General features: G+C 35.9%; 1 protein-coding gene across 1 annotated transcript in view; it reads right to left on the bottom strand.

Annotated features, from left to right (window-relative positions):
- The window catches only part of ZNHIT6 (zinc finger HIT-type containing 6), a 49,947-nt gene that overhangs the window by 16,920 nt on the left and 11,979 nt on the right, over positions 1–21,048 (bottom strand). Inside the window, exons 6-8 of the mRNA XM_006205928.4 lie at positions 5,981–6,049; positions 4,507–4,587; positions 2,965–3,042 (exon numbers count right to left, since the gene is read on the bottom strand). Of these exons, the coding sequence (XP_006205990.2) occupies positions 2,965–3,042; positions 4,507–4,587; positions 5,981–6,049 (228 nt within the window). The remainder of the gene's footprint in view (positions 1–2,964; positions 3,043–4,506; positions 4,588–5,980; positions 6,050–21,048) is intronic.

The raw sequence follows: 21,048 nt of genomic DNA, 5'->3' as shown, positions 1-21,048 counted from the left end.
AACATACGCTTTTCTACTTCAAAACCACTCATTTACTTTCTGAGAATAGAAGGCTGGTGAGAAATGATGTGGCAAGAGGGCAGTGTGGTCCTGCTAACATAAGCACGTTACATGAATTCTTCTCCAGTGGGAATAAAAGCTCCACAAAGGCAGGAACGGTTTTCCTAACTGCTGTCACCCTAATATCTAGAACAACACCTGGGCCACAATGGGTACCAAGTGTTTGCTAAATGGATGAGTAAACTGACATAAGAAGACATACATACTTTTACAAGAAGATACAAATTCAAACCCTGTGTATTCTAGAAAGAAAACTCCCAAATAGATCAGCAACAAATTTCTTAGGGTTAGACATATAGTCTCTGATCACCTAAATCAAAAAATAAAAGTCATATATGGCAAAGGTAAAGCCTGGGAAACATTTAAGATTGCTCTAGCTGATCAGGTGTATGCAGAGACAATTGTCATAAACCCTCCAAGAATAGAAAACTCAACCAGTGGAAATTGGCAATACCAAGTATTTGGTAAAAAGACTTGACTCTGAAGTTACTGGAATGCTATAAACTGTACGACACATTTAAAATCAGACAGCCACAAGGAAAATACATGTTTCTGCCTTCTAAGCACTTTTCAGGAAATAATAAAATCCTCTTATTTAGCATGCTTATCTTAAATTAGAAGCTCACATTTTATAACCTATAATAATCTCACTTGGATGTTCTCTGAATGTTCTTTCCTTTAATGATATAACTGTAATTAAGTATACAATCGAATGTAAACGCTCATCTTAGTCTATGTATGAATGTATTATCTGTTTAAAAATCTTTAATTAAAAAAAACTCCTTCCAAATGTATCTCCATTGTATCTAATTTCATTATTCATGATTAGAAAATACTAATAAAACTGGGAAGTTTTGCAGAAATTAGGATAACTAGATCTTAAGGCTGACCTAACCATCAGAAATATAAGGATTAGTGGGAGGGGACAGCGCAATGGTAGAGCCTGTGCTTAGCACGCACGAGGTCCTGGGTCCATCCCCAGTACCTCCATTAAACAAACAAACAAGCAAGCAAACAAACTTAATTACCTCCCCCATTCTAAACAAACAAACAAAACCAAAAAAATCTCCCCCAAAAAACAAAAAAGAAATATAAGGATGTACCTTATCCCAGCTTAGGTTCACCTTCATGATAAAAGCTACTTTAATTGGATTTTCTAACATTACTATTGCCTTAAAGTGATAACATCACAATGCAGAGTTAAATAGGGTGGCAATTTTTATAGCCAAAGTTCTTAGACCTTGGTTATAATCTTCTGCTTCCTCTTCTTTGATGGGATTTTCATACATCATTGAGTTCAAGCAAATGAGTCAAATGGGGAAACCTGGAGGACACGTTTCCCACATAAATAAGGAACTGTCAGCACTTCTCATGTTGCTCAGGCTGACTCAGGTTTCGTTAGAAAACACCCTGTTCTAAGTATTCCTTCAGGTGGTGTTGACCGCTCACCTTTTACTTCATTAATCCTCATTCCCTCCCCTTCGGGGGCTAAGAAGATTAACCCAAGGCCTAAGCAAAGCTCTTATTGGGGTCCTAAAGAAGCAAAGTCATAAAATAAGAGAAAGTAAAGGACCTTAAAGGAAATGGAGCCCAGAGAAGCTCAGTGACCAGAATTAGGTCATCCAGCCTTCTCTGCCATGCACTCCTTTGACCTTTTTTTGGTTAGGGTTTATCCCCTTTAGTTCTTGTTAAAATAAAACCTACCACTCTGACTGGTATCCTCCTGTCTTCTGGTCTCTATGTACCCTGATTTCTCTCTGTGCGACTGCCCGAAATGGTTTTTATGAACTGCCCCTCCCGTCCCCCGGAACATGTCATGCTGTAGGCAATTCTGCCGCTCTCCTAGAAACCCCTGGTCTCCTAGGGCAAGCTGACATCGCCATCCCCGTTCTCTCTTCGTGGATTTACAGCACATATTTCCAAGTTGAAAACAAATGCTGCCTGGGCCTAAGCAGTCTGTCCTATACTATAAACTTCAAAATAATCAGCATCCTACATTTCCCTTATATCACATACAATTTTGGTTGCCTTGAATTTTGGAAGAAGTCTTTTGGTAAGAATCTGTTGTAGCAGCAACAATAATAGTAATGGTAGCAACAGTAATAATAAAAGCACGCACTTACTTGCACTTACTTAAAAGAACGTGTAAGTATCTTAACCTCTCATGACAATCTGATTATTATCATCCCCATTTTAGAGATGAGGAAACTAAGGCGAGTGAGGCTATGTCATTTACTCAAGTTAACAAAATTGGAAACAGACAGAGCTGGGATTCAAACCCAGTTCTGCTTTCACAGCTTGGATTCTTAAACCTCTAAGCTATACTAGTAAATGAAATCACAGACGAGACCAATCATATCTAGTCTGAACTGGACCTAGTACTTTTGTTAATGAAACAATGGGGGGTGGGGAAAGCATCCGATCTTAAACATCAGTATTCTGCAATTCAGGGTAATGACATCTATCTGGCACTTCAGCAGACTTTGCAGGGACTCCCAGCGATCTTTGAATGTCTGCTTCATCATCCCATTAATGAAGGAAAAGAGGGCCCAGTGCTATTAAGACTCTCAAATCACATGGTTTGTTAAAAACCTGGCTCTCTTCCCATTTCTATGCAGAGTTCTTTCCACTGTAATATATACAATGGTCAGTTGATCACGTGAATTTTTTACTTCCAAAGGCAAAAACTTGAACATCAGAACTCTGCTGTAGAAAATATTTCTAATGATAGTGTGATTAATTAAAATTTTTAATTTGATGGTCATTTATAAAAGCCTAGGCTTTGTTGACAGCCAGATAATTAGTAAAATATCTAGCTACTTAAGCTAATCAAGCTACTTAATTAGAAAATATTATTACCAAATTAGAAAATATTTAAAGACATAGAGAGGGAAGCAATTTTACCTTACTAAGTTTTGCTGCATATGTTCAACCTTCATTAAAATTTGGACCCCAGTCTGAGAGCGAACGTAGGCTTTCAACCTGAAATAAAAAATGTCATACTGAAGGAAGCAAAACTGATTTTTAGTGTATTTTAAAACTCTATCAAATAACACAACATTGTAAATCAACTATACTTTAGTAAAAAAAGAAAACAACTGTGTCTGTGGAAGACTAAGCATATGTAAGCAGCTAACGCTACTGAAAATTTATCTATCCAAGCAAAGAAAAGGTGTTGAATATATTTTCTAACCAAGGATCTGAATTTTTAAAAATTACCTTTCTTCTCTCTGTACAGACTGAATTAATCTTGCTTTTTCATTCATTTAAAAAAAAAAGTATCCAATTCGGTGACAGGTATTTTGTCTTATTGTTAAATATATGACCAACAATAAATACCTAGATTGCTGGTAGTAAGGGGAAAAGCAGCTCTACTATGGTAGTGGTCCCAAAGACACTACTTAATATGGTACATGGGTCTGCTTGAGCCAGGGCACCACCTTTTATGAAAAGTAGAAAATGAGATTTAACTAGAACTGGATCAGACACTTTAGAATTCACTCAGTTTAAAATTCAAAATAAACCAAGCATTCTTATTCTAAGCAGGTATCACCTGGTGAAAAGAACTTCCTGCCCAGAAACACTAATGACTCATATACAAATAGTTTCCTTTTTGGGTGCTGCCTACTAGCCCTGTACCAGAAACTTGATATATACAATTTCTTAAAGTTTCATAACAACTCTACATGGTAAACATCATCGTTCTCATTTTACTGATGAAAAAATTTAAGGCCTGAAAGTTAAGTAAGTTGCTCCTGATCAGACAGCTAATAAGGGGACAGAATTAGCTACTCTAACCCAGATATTCATGACTGAATCTTTCCACTATGCTGTGTTAATCATTTTTGTCCACGGTGTATTTCTGGACAGGAGGCCGAGTGTATCTTGCTAAGTTTTATGAAGACTTGGCTGAAAGGGGATTTCCTGTCTTTAATAGTTACTTGGAAACTCTTAATTTTCAGAGTTTAAAGTTCAACTTTGGAAAAGATAGTTTAGTTTGAGGGTTAAGGGTACAGACTGACTCCAGACTTTCTGGGTTTTAATCCTAGTTTCCCTGTTTATTAGCTATATGAAGTCACTTAACCACTTTAAGGCTCAGTTTCCCCATCTGTAAAATGGATGTAATGAGAGTAATCTACATTAAACGGTTATTATGAAGATTAAAATGAATTAATACATTTATTATTATAAGCTTCAAAGAGTATCTAGAACACAAGTAAACAGTAAGTGTTAAGTACTGTTATTACTACAACCAAAATCCTCACCAACAACATCGTCTTTGACTGACAAAGCCTTGAGTACACACCAAGGAAATGGGACAGAAAGTAAACTGTACTGAAATATAACATCCTAATAAAGACATGGCTTTACATAACAAATATGCACATAATACATTCCTTAACATTTTTAATAATTTCAGAAAGTTGGAAAATTTTTGAAACATACCTTTGACGAATTACAGGATCAGACTTTTCAGGATCAATGTAAGGTCTTAGGATCTCATTAATAGTTTTATCATCTGGTACTCTTCCCGACAAAAAAAAACAAAAACAAAACTTAATTATTTATGATTATCTATTAAAGGTGTTAGTTCAAAATTACTAAATCTTGTGGTTTTTCTTTTTTAAAAAACTGAGCACAGACCTTTCATTTTAGTCTTGGCAAAATATAATATCCTTTTAAGCAAAAGTTACTTAGGAAAAACCTCAAAAACACTTCTTGGACACACTTAACAAAATCTTAAAAAATAATATTTTGAGAAGCTCCTTATAAATCAATTATAAAAGTATGAAGCTTCTTTTAACACACCTGTGGTTCAAAGATGAAAAGAAAGATGTCAAGGTGAAATATTTTGAAAGCTGCATAAATACAAAATTTGAAAAAAGGTTTCAGATGATGCTAATTTCAGGGCATGTTCAAGTTTATTCATTCTTTTTTGAAAATTGATGAAAAAATGAAAATAGATACTACTTTCCCTAGAAGTAAAGCATTTTAAGGTTTTCCAAATTTCCTATATGTATGAACACTGTGCTGTGGAAGCAAAATTAAGACATTGTTTTGAACTGGTAATTTTCCTTAGTCATTCACACATATTCCCAGACACTACTGTGCTGCATATTCCTACATGTAAAGTATATGTCTTTTCCCTGTCTTTAGTCTGGCATGCAATTTTAAATAAGAAAGTTTGTCATTAAAATCCATATGACAGTTACAAAGAGAGGACATTTATGTATAATATAAATATATACTAAAGATATTATTTAAAAGGCAACTTTAAAATTTTCCTAAATCAAGGAATCAAATACAACCATTAAATTTTTTAAATGATGTTTGAAAATGTTCATAATATGAAAAAAAGTAGGTTAAAAAACTTACATAAACTAATTTCAATTATGAAATTACTCATAGATACATGTCTAAAACAATATATTTTCTGAGGACACACTATGACGTTAATAGTAGTAATTTTATCGTAGTAGAATTTTGGGTTATTTTTTATTTCCTGTGTAACCACCTAGCTTAAGATTCTTCCTCTTGATTCTGCCTGCATCTCTCTCCTCAATGCCTGTCCCTCTGCTGATGCAAATATCATCATGATTTCAGTGCTAATCATTTCACTATAGGTATTTCTAAAAAGTATACTGTTTCATTTTGGTTTTTTTTCATATTGCAAACAGAATCATACTCTGTATTCTCCTTTAACTTGCTTTTTTCATGCAACATTGTTTTTGAGATTCATCCATGTTGATATGCGTTGCTGAAGTTCATTCATTTTCAGTGATGTGTAGCATTTTACTGTACAAAAATACCACAACTTAGTTATCCATTCTACTACTGACATCACATTTAACAGCTTATTTCAAATACAGAGACGTAATAAAAACAAGTAAGTTCCTAGTAGACAGCGGTGATACTGTACCTTTTTTCTATGTACACAGCTTGACTCTGAGGAAACTGGAGCTTTACATGCCAACAAAACTGTCGTTTTCTATGAGAAAATAATCATGTGAGGATCAAGGCAGAAAACAAAAGTCTGCACACAAAACTAACTTCTTGAATTTTTGTTTTTTGATAATTCTAAAAATATGCTTAGAATGTAATGTACTTTTTTCTAATAAAAGCTATTTTCTCTTTTCTAGGATTTTAGAGGCTGTTTTTTAAACAATATACTTGTAGGAGGTTTTAAGAGGGAAAAAATCAAGCAAAGCAGTAAGAAATTCCAAGGGCTTCACATTCTTGAATTAGAAGGCAATTGCTCATAGTTCAGGGGCTTTTGAGATCAGTGTGCTACTACTTGAAGTTTACAAATAAATTTCCTCATGACTAAAAATAATGAGCTGATGTCTCTGCCTGACTAGTCTGGAAATTAGGTGAATGAAGTATTGTCCGGTTGAGACCAGCTGGCTGCAGATACACTTCTGAGCCATGAGTACGTGCATTCAGTAGCAAAACAGGAGACAACAAGTTCGTTGCTAAGCAGAATGCACTCTCAGTCTCTTTGCTTTCAGTCTAAACTTTGGTTTGATACAGGATCAACAGTAATAATCCAATAAATGTGTGATTTTAGAAAAATGGCCATATGCTCTGTTTAACACATCTAAATTTGGTGACACTAGATACCATTCTTTCTTTTAAGAAATTCAATGCTCAAAATACTGAATTCATTACAGAAATTTAAATGTCTTCACTACATGATCGTTTTACACGTTTTCCTTACTTAGAATTTCTAACAATCCGTTGGCAAGTTAACTGCCAACTGCATGTCCAAGCAATGGCTAGTATCCTCTATAAATCTATCCCTTAGCAGCATGGTCCCAAAACCTAAAATAACTTTTTTTTAATACAATCTAGTAGATTATCTCCCACCAAACATTTATATGAGTCAGTCAAATTTCTGTCACAAGACAATGAGCACAAAAGCAAGTAAAAATCCTTGTATTAGGGTAAGTTACTACAGATACGCTTATGGATGTTTTCTTTAATAACAAGACACTTTTGGGCGCTAACTAGGCAAAAATATACTTGATTATGCCTATGTTGATAGTGCCACTTATCATACAAGAAACAATCATGTTAAGTTTAATCCTTTTTTTTGATAGAACAAACTTGTAAAGAACCCTTACTAATTTAAAGGTCAGATGTCTAAGGTCCCAGAGGAAAAAACTTACAAAGAAATCTGAATGTAAACACAATAGTAACTGGTTTTAAACAAATAATTCTTCCAAAATGAAATACCTTGTAATATTTTGTTATCTGTGCTAACAGGCACAGCATAATATCACCATTAAGAGGCTCAGCGATATCACATTTCTCTCTTGCTATGAGATAAGCTGATTTTTCAATTTTAATGCACAATATGGTTTCTTTCTAAACGTATTTGTTTAAATATATTTGTTTAGAAAATATTCTAAATAATTTGTTAAGTTAAAGGGGGAAGAAAAAAAGATTACCAACTTGTCACCCTGTGGAATTGTAAATCATACTCAATCACCCCAATCATTTCTTGAGTAATTTCAAGAACCATTCACTTTTCTTAACATTCAGCAGACCCTAAATACCTTCAGAAAGTACTTAACATTCAAAAACAAAGAGATAAAAGCCCTTGGAAATCATTTTTTTTGCTGTAGTTAACCAGTTACGGTTATGAGGAAGTCATTCATTACTGTTTCATTATACATGTATTGCTAAATTATGACTATTATAAAAATCTTTCTATATTTGGCCTCAGTTCAAACATGAACAAATGTGAAAAATACATTTACTTTCAAAAAATGTGATTTTTGCAGTATTTCAAAAACAGAATAAAAACATTCAACACACCTATACTCTGCTCTAACCAGCTTTATACTGCCTTATTTATATGCTTGAGCTATCTTTTTTCTTCTAAGAAATATAAGGTTATTGATATGGTCGATGGGCCTTTTTACTGTTCCTTGATCCAGTTCCCTTCCCATTATCAGAGGTAACCACTATCCTGAGGTTGGGTGTGTATTCCTTCCATTCATGATTTTATATTTTTAATATATACATACATATCTATAAACAATAGTGTTTTCTGCGATATTAACATTGATTTCAGTGTTATCATACTCTAAATATCTTATGCCTTGCTTTTGCATTTACATTATTCTTTAGAGATTTATGATACAGATTAATTTTAACTGTTGTATAATATTCTATTGTATGAAGAATGCTAAAATCTACTTATTTACTCTAATGATAGACATTTATGACATGATTGCTTCCAATTTTTTACCATTTGTTCTTGTTCTTCCATATTAAATCACAGTAAAGAAAAAAATAAAAGAATATTTGATAGCCCCAGGGATGGGGCTATCATTTACCTCTACTGGTACACAGAACTAGAAGTTAACTTCATTGAAAAACTGCCTGTATTTTTTATTCTATGGTAGCTTATAAAAAACATTTGAGAACAGCAATTCAGAGTATAAGAGTTAAGTGAAAGTGGACAAATAAGTTGAAGGATGTTGTATAAAGAATTCCTGAAATGGGTGAGTTTAAGTCGTTCTTCAGTGTTCTTAAAACTGATGCAGTCCTGACACAGGCAATCAAATCTATTCCTAAGTCTGGAAGAATTAAGTTTGTTTCTCATTTCTCGTAAGTACGTATAGTGATACATGTTCCACTTAAAAAATACACATGCATCAAAATCCCAAAAACACTGCTTATGAGGGGGACTCTGAGTCCCCCATTTTCTGTCTGTAAGCTTTCTGAAAGAACAGGCCCTGTAAAGGGAAAAACTGAAGTTAATAATGCTTCAGTGAGCATCTTTAGGCATATACACAATTGTTTCTGTATTTTCAATTATTTTCCAAACATAGGTTCCAAGAAGCAGAATCATTAGGGAAGCTGGGTTTCTCAGGCTCAGCAGCACTGACATTTTGGACCCAGTAATTCCGTTACGGTTCCAGGGGTGGATATACACCGTGCTTCGCAGGATATCTGGCAGCACCCCAGGCCTCTGCCCATGAGGTGCCACTAACGACACCCACTCCCTCAGTTGCGACAACCAAAAATGCTCCCAAATATTGCAAATGTCCTCTGGGAAGCACAATCACTACTTTTAAGAATCACTGGGATAGAGGTTTAAATATTTATTATTGCTCCTAATGAATTAGGACAACTGTTCCTTAAATTCAACAACATGCCTTCAACTATAATAATGTCGCTGTGTCCTTTCCATATTTATCAACATTCTCAAGAATGGAAACACTGCGCCCAGAATATTCTAGGTAACTGAGGCACTTTCAGGCACTACGTTTAGAGTTTGATAATAGGCTGGTGAAGTAATGATGACAATTATTAAGCCTAATGTTCCCTTCAGGACAACCTGGCAAAGTAACAGAAAAAAATGACCTCTTCTCTGAGAGTCATGAAACTCAAGTAACTTTTCATGCATAGCAAAGCTCTTTCTCCTCCCCACCCCTCCACTCACACACTATGCATTCTCAATGGGGGCAGCATCACCTCAAAAAGGCTGAAAACTGGTTCTTGGGAGGGCACAAAACCCCTCAGGTATTATAGTGGTTTGTGGCCCTTTGGAGGGCCACTGCCCATAAATAGATATACAGTATATGGTGGTACTAAAATACCATAGGGGGGCAATTAGAGGGAAGATGTTTAAAAAGGCTCCTTGGGAGGTGATAATGAAAAAAAAGGTTGAGAATCACTTACATGTACAAGTATTAAATGAGGAAAATAGTGTTTTGTACTTGATTTTGGTGAGTTAATATAGGCCACTTATTTAACAACTCCTGCTTACTAGAAGCTGCTAAAGATCATTCTCTCTCACAATTTTAAGAAAAGTAATATGTGGATGAAGACACAAATTGGGGGGGAGCTCTATCCTAATATACTCAATTACACTTCTGACTTCTTGATTCTGTATTTACAAGTATGAAGAACATGCTCCAAACTTTTAACTATGGTTATTTCTTGACATTATGAAAGGACTTAATTCCTACTTTATGTGTCTGTCTTAAATAAACCGTTGACATAGTGACTGGTTATTTTTAAATTATTTTCAAACTTTATTTTGTATTTTTGGGGGGGAGAGGTAATTAGGTTTACTTATTTATTTAGTTTTAGAGGAGGTACTGGGGACTGAATCCAGGACCTTGTGCATGCTAAGCATGTGCTCTATCACTTGAGCTGCACCCTCCCTCTGGTTATTTATTTATTTAGTGATTACAATTCTTCTTTTTCTTTTTATTGAGTTATAGTCAGTTTACAATGTTGTGTCAACTTCCAATGTAGAGCACAATTTTTCAGTTACACATGTACATACATTCATCGTCACATTCTTTTTCACCGTGAGCTACCACAAGATCTTGTATATCTTTCCCTGTGCTATACAGTGTAATCTTATTTATCTATTCTATATATACCTGTCAGTATCTACAGATTTCAAACTCCCAGTCTGTCCCTTCCCACTCCTCTCCCCTCTGGCAACCACAAGTTTGTATTCTATGTCTATGAGTCTGTTTCTGTTTTGTATTTATGATCATTGGTCTCTTCCTTTTCTTTCTTTCTTTTTTTCCTTAAAGATTCTATATATGAGCGATCTCGTATGGTATTTTTCTCTCTTTTTCTGGCTTACTGCACTTAGAAGGACATTCTCCAGGGACATGGAAGTTGCTGCAAATGGCATTATGGTGTCATTTTTATGGCTGAATAGTATTCCATTGTATAAATACAGCACATCTTCATTATCCAGTCACCTGTCGATGGACATTTAGGCTGTTTCCATGTCTTGGCTATTGTAAATAGTGCCGCTATGAACATTGGGGTGCAGGTGTCATCCTGAAGTAGGGTTCCTTCTGGATATATGCCCCCCTCGTCATTTTTTAAATTCAGCAAAATTAAAGATGTTTTCATGGGGAAACGCAGCATGGTAGTCACAGAAAGGACAGGAATAATTTTAACATTCTTTTTAAACTTAAATTTTATTATTGTGTTATTTTAAGATGTTTCCATTTTATCACAGAAATCATTATCCAATTAGAAAGGGTTACTTATCTAATTATTTGACAGCTTCAAAGTTATCTCTTTCAAGAAATATGCAACAACTGTGAGTTACACATGGAGGCTGAATTCTAAGAACTAAGATTTCCAATACAAAATTTAAATGAACTTGAATATCTTCATCCCTTAAAAAAAAAATCAGTTCTCATTCCATTCCATCACTGATTAACCAACATTTACTCAAAGAACACTTCTGACAGCTTGCTAGGCATAAGGGACACAAAGAAACAGAGGGGATGAGCCCAAAGCAGACTTCTTTTTAGGGCAGTGAGTCAGACACCCACCCACTGCATTCTTCCTTCCATATCACTGTGAGAGGAGTACAGAGTTTCAAATAAAACCCTGTTCTTTATTGACACTGTACACAGAAAGAATACCCAATATACTGTAATGCCCAGAGGCAGGAGAGGGCAGAGGTTAAATGGACTTAGTTTGACTCCTACTCTTAGCAATTTATTATTTCATGTTATTGTGAGCAAGAGGCACAATTTCTCTGTGCCTCAGGGTTCTCACAGAAAATGAGGATGACAATAATATCTATGTCACAAATTAAATGAGTACATATATGTCAAGAGCTTGGAACATAATAATCAAAAATGTTACATACTGTTATTACCACTGTTATAACTCTACCTTCAATTTAATGTCCTGTATTATGAAGCTTAGAAAGGAAATACTGACAGGGCCTTTAACTGAGAATACTGCACCATGAGTTTATAACCAAATTCTACTTACAATGAATTCAGTGTTTATGAAACTGGACATGTGGACTAATACTGGATTTTAAAGGGCCCTGAGTGCTCTGTGAAATATGGATTTTATTCTGTGGCTAATGTATCACCAACAAATGTTTCTAAAGAAGAGTGAAATGAAGGGCTTAGAAGATCCATCATGCTACTAGTTAACTCTCCTACCAAGCGTCTCTATAGTATATTCAGGACATTAACTTTTTAGCCTTTGTTTATAGTTAAGGGAAGTATCTCCCGTGACTTCTGAGAGGTTCACTGACATGGTGCAGTTCAAATATGCCTGAAATTTTTACTTATGATTTTTAAATACAGGTGATGCCATGAGGTGAGCTAAAGCTAGATTTTCCATATGCTCATCTTCAGAATACTATACTACTAATTAAATCAGAAAAGTCTACAGGTTACAAAAACTACCAGTAGATCCTTTTTACCAGAGAGCACTAGCAAGTAGCAACAGTAATGACAACACAGTCACCCCTTGGTATCTTGGGGGAGTCGGTTCAGCCTTCTCCCCCGTACCCTGCTGCAGACACCAAAACTGAAGATGCTCCAGTCCTTTACCTAAATTGGTGTAATATTTGTATACAACCTAGATACATCCTCCTGTATATTTTATTTTAAATCATCTCTAGATTACCTATAATACCTAATAAAATACAAAATACTATGTAAATATCCACTGGTGTGCAGCAAATTCAAGTTTTGGTTTTCAGAACCTTTTAGAATTTTTTTGCCTCAAATATTTTCAATCTGTGATTGACTGAATCTGTAGATGCAGACTACAGTTTATTAAGTGTCTTTTGTATGTCAAACATTGTTCTAAATGTTTTATATGTATTAATTCATTTAGTTCTTTTAACTCTATGGGATAAATGCCATTATTTCATTTACAGGTGAGAACATGGAGGCAGAGAGAAGTTAGTCCCTCCTCCAAGGTCACTATTCAGCAGGGAGGTGGCGGGGCTGATATGTGAACTCCGGAGTCCATGCTCTAGTCTAGTAAGTATACTACTATAAACTTTCCAGAAACGAAAGTTCAACAACAACCCACGTACTTTTCTGTACTAATAATTCAAATGGATCTCAATTATATTTTATTTTAAATATTTGCCTCCATATTTAAAAGCCACTTTTAAGAGTTATACTCTTGGCAGTCCCTTTCCACAGTCCTCCTCATTTTGGTGAATGGACCCCAGCTCTACCTCCAGGAGAATACACTTACTGGTTGGCCTAAGAAAATCACATCTTCTATTCTCCCAGACACAATGGCTCAGGATTGGGCAGATGACCCAGGTAGCCTAATCATGGTGGATTTCAGGTTTCCTGTTCAGTTATGTTGGGAAAGCAGCACTCAGACTTCTACTGTAACCGAAACTGTAACTAGGATAAACTTAGGACCACAAAAATTTAACTGACGCCATAGAAGATGCAATGGAGAATCAGAAATAAACTGGGTCCTTGATGATACAATTGATTCACTGTACCTATTAACCCTGAAGTCCATCCTACCCTTGGACATTCAGTCATGAGAGCCAACAATATGCCCTTTTTATAGCTCAAAATGGATTGAACTGGGCATTTTATTTCATGCAAAATAAAGCATCATAACACTGATATAAGGGGTTAAAATTTTCTTTCTAGGTTTCATCTTGCATTTCTAAAGCAACAGAAAATAGACTAATCTGCATATTGTCAGAATTGTTATAAAATTTGGAAATAGTAAATGATACCTGATGAAATTTCAGGAACAAAGCATTTTATTCCACTATGGGTTATAAAATTCTATTTTAATTTAAAGCAGGAAGAAAATCTACAAAAATGTGAAACTCTTCAAGAAAAAAGCAAATCTACAAAATACCTATATAATCTTTCACTCACAGGCATTTTATCTTTTGAAATGTATTTCATGATCAAAACTTGAAGTCTCAAACATAAATATAACTATTCCTCACAAAAATAATCCATCTATTTTATTAGCATTGGTACCATAATAAGTGTTTTTGTAAGAGAGAACACAAAGGATCTGTACAGTTACTTAGCAATGATTAAAATTACTGGAACTGGGGAGAAAACTAATTTTATGTCTCACATCATTATGAAAATACTTGGATTTTCATTTTGATATTATATTTTGCTCTTTTAAAAATCAGTTTCACCAATAACAATAGGAAACAGGTTAAGCATGTGGTATTGGCTTTAGTAGACAGCATATTAAGAAAATGGATGTAGTAGGTAAGGATCGAAATGAAAAAGCAGTTTGCTTCAAATAACTGACAAAAACCTGAGCACTTAATACAGCAGTTTTCCACTGGGAGTGGTGGCAACCTCATTTGCAAGTGGCTAGGTAGTTTTGATTGTTCCAACACTGGGAAGCACTTCAGGCATTTATTGGGCAGGGACCAGAGATGCTAACCTTCCTGTAATGCATGGGAAAGTCCCACACAACAACAACTGTCCTGTTCAAAATGCCAATAAAGCCTCTACTAAAAATCACTAAAATACAGAAAGGAGAGCAGATATATGCATACCAAAAACGGAATACCAACACTAAACACCAACATCTGTTTCATATTAACTTTGGAGAAAATATGTACTATAGAAACACTGGCTAAGGAGAGAGTGGAGATGAGCTACTACGTGTACTTTCACAGATGTCTAGAAAATATGAACGGGGAAGACATTCTAGGATTAAGAATGTAACCAGCCTTAAGAAAATTAAAAAATAATTTTTTTAATAAAAAAAAATGTAACCAGCCTGCGTGTGTTTAGTTGAATACATTAGGAAATCAGGTGGGGACAACTATGAAGACCCACTATTTAGTATGGATCCCTTATAGGAACAGGAGCGTAGCCTGCTCAAAGTGCGACTATCTCAACTCCCAGGCATGGCATATAAGGTCCTGCAAGGCAGCCCCAGTGGGGCTCTCACCAGGCTCATCCTCTACCACTTAACCAACTTCCACCTTCGTTTCTAGACTTACATTGTCTAAAATTTGCTACCCTTTTTGCATCTAATATTCTTACCATAAGACCATCCTTCCCTTCTGTCTGGATAAAACCTTAGACCTAAAAACTCCTGCACCCTTCAATAATTTGCTCAAATTCTACCTTCTCTTGGGAGGACTTTCCAGTGCTCAGCCCTGAAGGCCGGGGCAGTGAGCCCGCCTCGGTGCTCCCCCAGCACTGCACGCGTGCCCCCCTCAGAGCATTTGCCACACTGTGTGGCAGCCTGCTGCCTTGTCTTCCCGCTGACAGAGCTGACTGAGAACAAGGACAGTGGCTTACTGGCACATAGGCCAGTGCTTTTCAGGTAAACATCAGAATCACCTGGTGCTTTTTTTTTTTTTCAATTAAAGAAAATTTTTTTGAGAGCCCTTTCAGGTTCATGGCAAAATCAAGAGAAAGGTACAGAGACTTCTCATATGCCCCCACGTATGCACACACTCATCTGGTGTTTTTTTAAAAATAAAGATGCCTGAGCTCTAACCTAAGCCCAATGAATTATGAGTTCTGTTGGGCAGGGCCAGCTGTGTGCATTTTGAAACTGCCCCAGTTAATTCTGACATGCATTCCTGATTAAAAACCACATACACAAAACTGGCACCATTACTGTCCCCATGTTATAAGTAAGGCAATGGGTATAGAAGGGTAAATAACTTGCCAAGAAGCCTCCCTTACATGTAAAAATTAAATTTAATTTTGCCATGTTTAACATAAAATAAACATTCAAGAATTATTAACTATATTGTTATTCTTCTTTTAAAAAGCAAAGACTCAGAGGAAAACCTTTCATTAATTTGTTTAATAAGAATTGCTTGACAGAGATTATATTTCCCACTGCCTGAAAGGTCGCAATTTCAAATAGGGAGGATAAAGAAAGGAAGTTAATTTTAGGCCATGGAATGGGGTGCAATACTTAACAGCTCAGACAGTTCAAGATCAAGAGATGAGATGACTGATTTCAGCTACTGGCAATCCTGCCTATGGCCAATGACGGTATTTCAGACCTAATGACTCCCATGGGCATAAGAAGCATTAAAGGACTCTGAGCAGGTGAGTATCAGAGCAAAACATGATTTAGGAAGATGTGTCTGGCATTTGTGTGGCATTCCTCAGTAGTCCCGAGTAAGACAGGTAGGTCTGTGTGAGAACTACAGCTGACAGATGCTGCAGTGAAGGAAACGCGAGGGGCCACATTCCCGAGGCATATCATGAGGGAGGAGACTTGGTGACTCTGAGGAAGGACTTCTCCAGGTGAACCAGTAATGGGGACCCTAATATGATCAAGAACGTGTGGTTTCCATTCGCATGAATGCTGGCTAACTGTTGCTGTGGAAGGTACACCCACTGTGATGTTGTGTCTTAAGAGCTTCCTTACCACTGTCTACGTGGCTCCAGTAAGGAAATGCCTGATTGATTGGGGGAATCCATTGGAAAAACAGTGCAAAATAACAGAAACACTCAAGTCCTTGCTGTTGCTCTGAAATTCTTCCATCAAACTATGTATCAAAGCTGTTATGGCAGAGAAACTGAAGAGCTAATCATTTTCAATTACTTAACAAGTTTGCATTGAGCACCTTTTATGAAGTCCCCTAAAGACCACTGCAAAACCCACCTCTCCCACCATGACCACAGCTGGTAAACCCATTATTTCATCTTCTTGTGCTCTTTTCCAAAGTCAGTTTGCAGCGAAGTACAAACCTATACTACTTATAAGACACCATGCCAAACAAATAAACAAAAACAAAAAAACCTGCACTTTAAGAAATGTATTGCTGCATAATTGTTTAAGGAAAAAAGTGTTACTGACATTAATACAGAGGTGGATGGATGTATCAGCACGATTATAATTTGAATGCTGTAATTTTACCCAAAGAACAAAAAGCAATTTTAAGGCTCTATAAAAGGTTATTTCTTTACAAGAGAGACATCTAGTGGCTAGACAAGACTGGAGCTCAAATATCAATTCACACTGCTGTTTAATTATGGGAACACTTCTACTATCTTATTAATACTCTTAAGTTTAAGAAAGACTCATAGGGAGACCAAGAACTCTGGGCCAAAAAGAAGCTAACTTAGTTCTAAGCTGACAATGGTAAAGGATTGTAAGAAGGACTGGGCTGCTTAGAACTGAGGGTCGAGGTCACGTGGAGACAAACTGCGGGAAGAGGAAGGTCAAAAGTTGGGTCCATTTCTGGGGGCTGTGGTGGGGGGTTAGAGAGAGCACGCCTGCAGTTAAATAAAAGATATTACTGAGAAGGGATCCAATTTCTTTTTTCCAACTGACAAGTCAAAGTGTATTCCCCACCTCAATGCTAAATCCTCAGACCCAAATAGCCAGGTAAAATAAAATGAGGGACTTATGCAAGCAAATGAGATGTGTTATCCAAACAACCAAGACAATCTCCAGGTTTGATATCCATGGATTCTTACAGCAAAACACTAAAATACAACTGAAAAAGATGCAGCCATGGATAAAAAAAAAAAAAAAAAAAATTCCTATGACAGTGCTTTTGAAAGAACATATTTACAACTCAGAATGTGTAACAGTCCTGCACACATCTATCAATGTCCTTCTAGATTATTATTTAAAAAATTCATATTAAATTTAGTATAAGTAAATAAGTATTACACACACAGTCTAAAATTCAAAAAGTACAAAAGGGCATATAATTCCCATCCCTATCCCCCTCCCAACTCCCCCCACAAGATAATTACTACTACTAGTTTGTAATCTAAGTATACATGGCTATAACCTTTACTTTTCATACAATGGTGGCATACAAGGAACACAGTTCTGTATCTACCTTTATTCACTTAATATTTCTGGCAACGCTTCCATATTAGTACATTTAGGGCTGCTCATTTTTTTTTTCTCATTGTAAATTTATTTAAGCAGTCTACCATTGATGGATATTTAGATTCACACTACTCTTCTGCTATTACAATGTTTTGCACTGAATATCCCTGTACATATTTCATTTTCCAAATGCCCTAGGCTTTTACAAATGCCTGTGTCCATCAGATAAATTCCAAAGTAGAATTGTTAGGTGAACAAGTAATGATCAGGCCTTCCTGATCCACTTCTTTTCCATGGCTGACCTTATTCGTTCTGGGGTCCCTACTTATTTTAAACAATTAGGGCAACATGGTAGAGGTCAACTGAAAACCCTCTCAAGGCATACATTATGAAATCCTGGAGAAATCCAGCCAACATATGAGCTCATCAGAAAGTAAGAAAAACCTTCATTGGCCAAAAGGAAGCAGGAACTAAAAACCATAGTGGAATGCGGAAGCTACACCTGCTCTGGAGGCCTTTGCCTTCAAGTAACCAAGAGGCTTGGGTTTCAACAGCCACTGGGTGACAAGAGACAAGACCTTGGTCTCACTTAAGCTGGAGACCTCAAACTGAGATCACTGCATAAAATTAGCAAAGGGTGAACGGGAAAAATTCTGCCTACCAGCAAAGGGAGACCACAAGGAAACCTGTCCTTAGCTTGAGCTCTAGGGAGAGAGAAAGGAAGAGAGAGATGGTGGGGAAAGAATGAATAACTACAGATTCCTCAAATGGGTTTGGGATTCAAATTATTACTTGTAGTATAGTCTGATTAACTTGACTAAGAAATTAAAGAGGGTCTTGGATTGGTGCCATGGAGTATCCGGCAAAAGCAAATGTATACCACCTTCTACATGAACTTGAGTTCACAATTACATTTTAGAAAAAAACACAAGGAAACACGCCATCGTAATCAAGAGCCGGCAGAAACAGCAGACAGCAATAACAGACTTCCAAGAAATTCAGACAGAATTATTTACACAGATAACAAATGTCCTATTCCATTGTATGAAGGCATCATTATTTAACTCAGTCCTGTACTGAGGGGTACCTGAAGTTGCTGCCAGTTTTTACACTATTAAAAACAATGCTGCAAGAGATAATACGTGTACATACACCTCTGTGAACAGTACTAATACATTTGTAGGCTGAACTCCTTGAGTAGGCATGTGTAACATTTCGAGAAATGTTGCCTTTTAAAATGACTCCTAAGTTTTACTCTCAAGAACAGTGGAAGAGGAAAATGGTCTGGCTAAACCATACCTTCACTATATTAGATATTAATACATGCTCATCAGCTACATATTGTGTGTGTGTGTATACACATATGGTCTTTCTATGATCATCCATTCTTATTCTTTGCCCTTTTTCTAATTAGTTACTAATCTTTTTTTCTTATTAATGAATAAGCACTCTGTCATATACATTAAAGAGTTTTTTTTTTTGGTACAGTTATCTTTTGACTAGATTGTGGTCTTTTTCTGCAATTTTTAAAAATTTTTATGTAAATTTAATTTTTTTCCCTTTATGGCTCTGAGTGGGATGTTCCTTTTTCCAAAATTATGAAAATATTCCTGCATTTTTTATTTCAAGATTTTACTAACATAGTGTTGCAGGTCACTTATACTTCAGAAACAAACTCATTCACTCATAGAAAAAGAGATCAGATTTGTGACTGCCAGAGGCAAAGGATGGGAGGAGAGGGAATTGAATGAAGGCAGTCAAAAGGTACAAATTTTCAGTTTTAAGATAAATAAGTACAAGGGGTGTAATGTACAACATGATAAATATAATCAAAACTGCTGTGTGTTTTATATCAAAGTTGTTAGGAGAGTAAATCCTAAGCATTCTCATTCCAAGAAAAAAAATTTTTTTCCCTATTTCTTTAATTTTATAATCTATGAGATGATGTTCACTAAACTTACTTGATAATCACTCCATGATATATTTGAATCAAATAATTATGCTGTACACCTTAAACTCATACAGTGCTATATGCCAATTATGTCTCAATAAAACTACAAGAAAAATATTTTAACCCACCTGAAAGTTCCAGTTTAAAAAAAAAGCCAAACCCAGCTTTTCCCTGTCAAATGGCAAGCCATCTTAACCTCACTTACTGAATAACTCATCTGTATTAATTCGAAATGCTATCTGATCATATACTTGAGTGGCCAAATATCCTTCTATTTTCTATAATCTAACTGTAGATTTCTATGTCAATACCATAAATTTTACTAGAATTTCATACATTTTAATGAGCCCATCCTTATGACTCTTTTTTGCCCTAGGCTTTTCCTTGTGCTTCTCCCATGTTTATTTTACAAAATGAACTTCAGTCATTTTATCATGAATCCTTTCCTTCTCGAAAAAAAAAAAAATCAAAAATCAAAAATAACAAACAAAATCCCATTAGTCTTTTCATTATGATCACCATTAGTCTTTTCATTATGATCACATTAGATTTAAAGATCATTAAAAAACAAATGTGATTTCTTTCATATTGAGTCTCCTAATAACAAGGTCACCTAACATATACCAAATGTAGAGGCAATATTCAAATTCTGGTTTATCTGAGTCAGAGCCTTAACCAGTGTTGAAAGCTGAAAAAGCAATGAAAATAAATCTCTCTTAAAAACAGAATACTGGGGGCATGGGAGGGGAAAATAATCCTCTGATAAGATGTAGTATGCCCTTCTTCCCTCCTTCCAGCAAACAGCACTGCAGTCATCTAAAACGTTGATCATTTTCATATGAATGGCTGAGAAAACACGGGTATCACAAAGAAGGTACTTCTAAATGTCAGTTTCCATTCCGCCCCACCCCCAAAAGTAAAGTACAGGACCATATATATTTATCTTGTTACTTACATACCACCTTTTAGCAATCAAAATTTTCTGCAGTCCTGATCCTGCTAAACATTAAGTTCAACAGGTATGTCTTCTGTATTCATCTGAATCAGTGGCTCTCAAATTTTGCCTCTCCCCACTGCCTCCACCCGGGGGACATCTGGCAATGTCTAGAGACATTTTTTTGTTGTCACAACAGACGGGTGTGTGTGTGTGTTTGTTACCAGTATCTGGTGGGTAGAGGCCAGGGATGCTGCTAACCATCCTAAAATGCACATGCCAGCCTCCCACAACAAAGAACTCTGTGGCTCATAAATGTCAACAGTGCCAAGATAAGAAATCATGATCTAAATCACTGATGAAAATGCTGAACAAGAATGAAAAAATTCTGGTACACACTCAAAAGATTTCCCGGCTGACTATCAACAACCTAACCAGCAATATTCTAAGTATGGCTTTCAACTAACTGGGAACTTACCTTAATGCTTTATTATTTACCTACCATCTG

The sequence above is a fragment of the Vicugna pacos genome, chromosome 13, assembly GCF_048564905.1.
Source record: "Vicugna pacos chromosome 13, VicPac4, whole genome shotgun sequence".
NCBI classification, from domain to species: domain Eukaryota; kingdom Metazoa; phylum Chordata; class Mammalia; order Artiodactyla; family Camelidae; genus Vicugna; species Vicugna pacos.
Note: the sequence above shows the minus strand (reverse complement) of the source record. Positions and strands in the feature narration are given on the sequence as shown.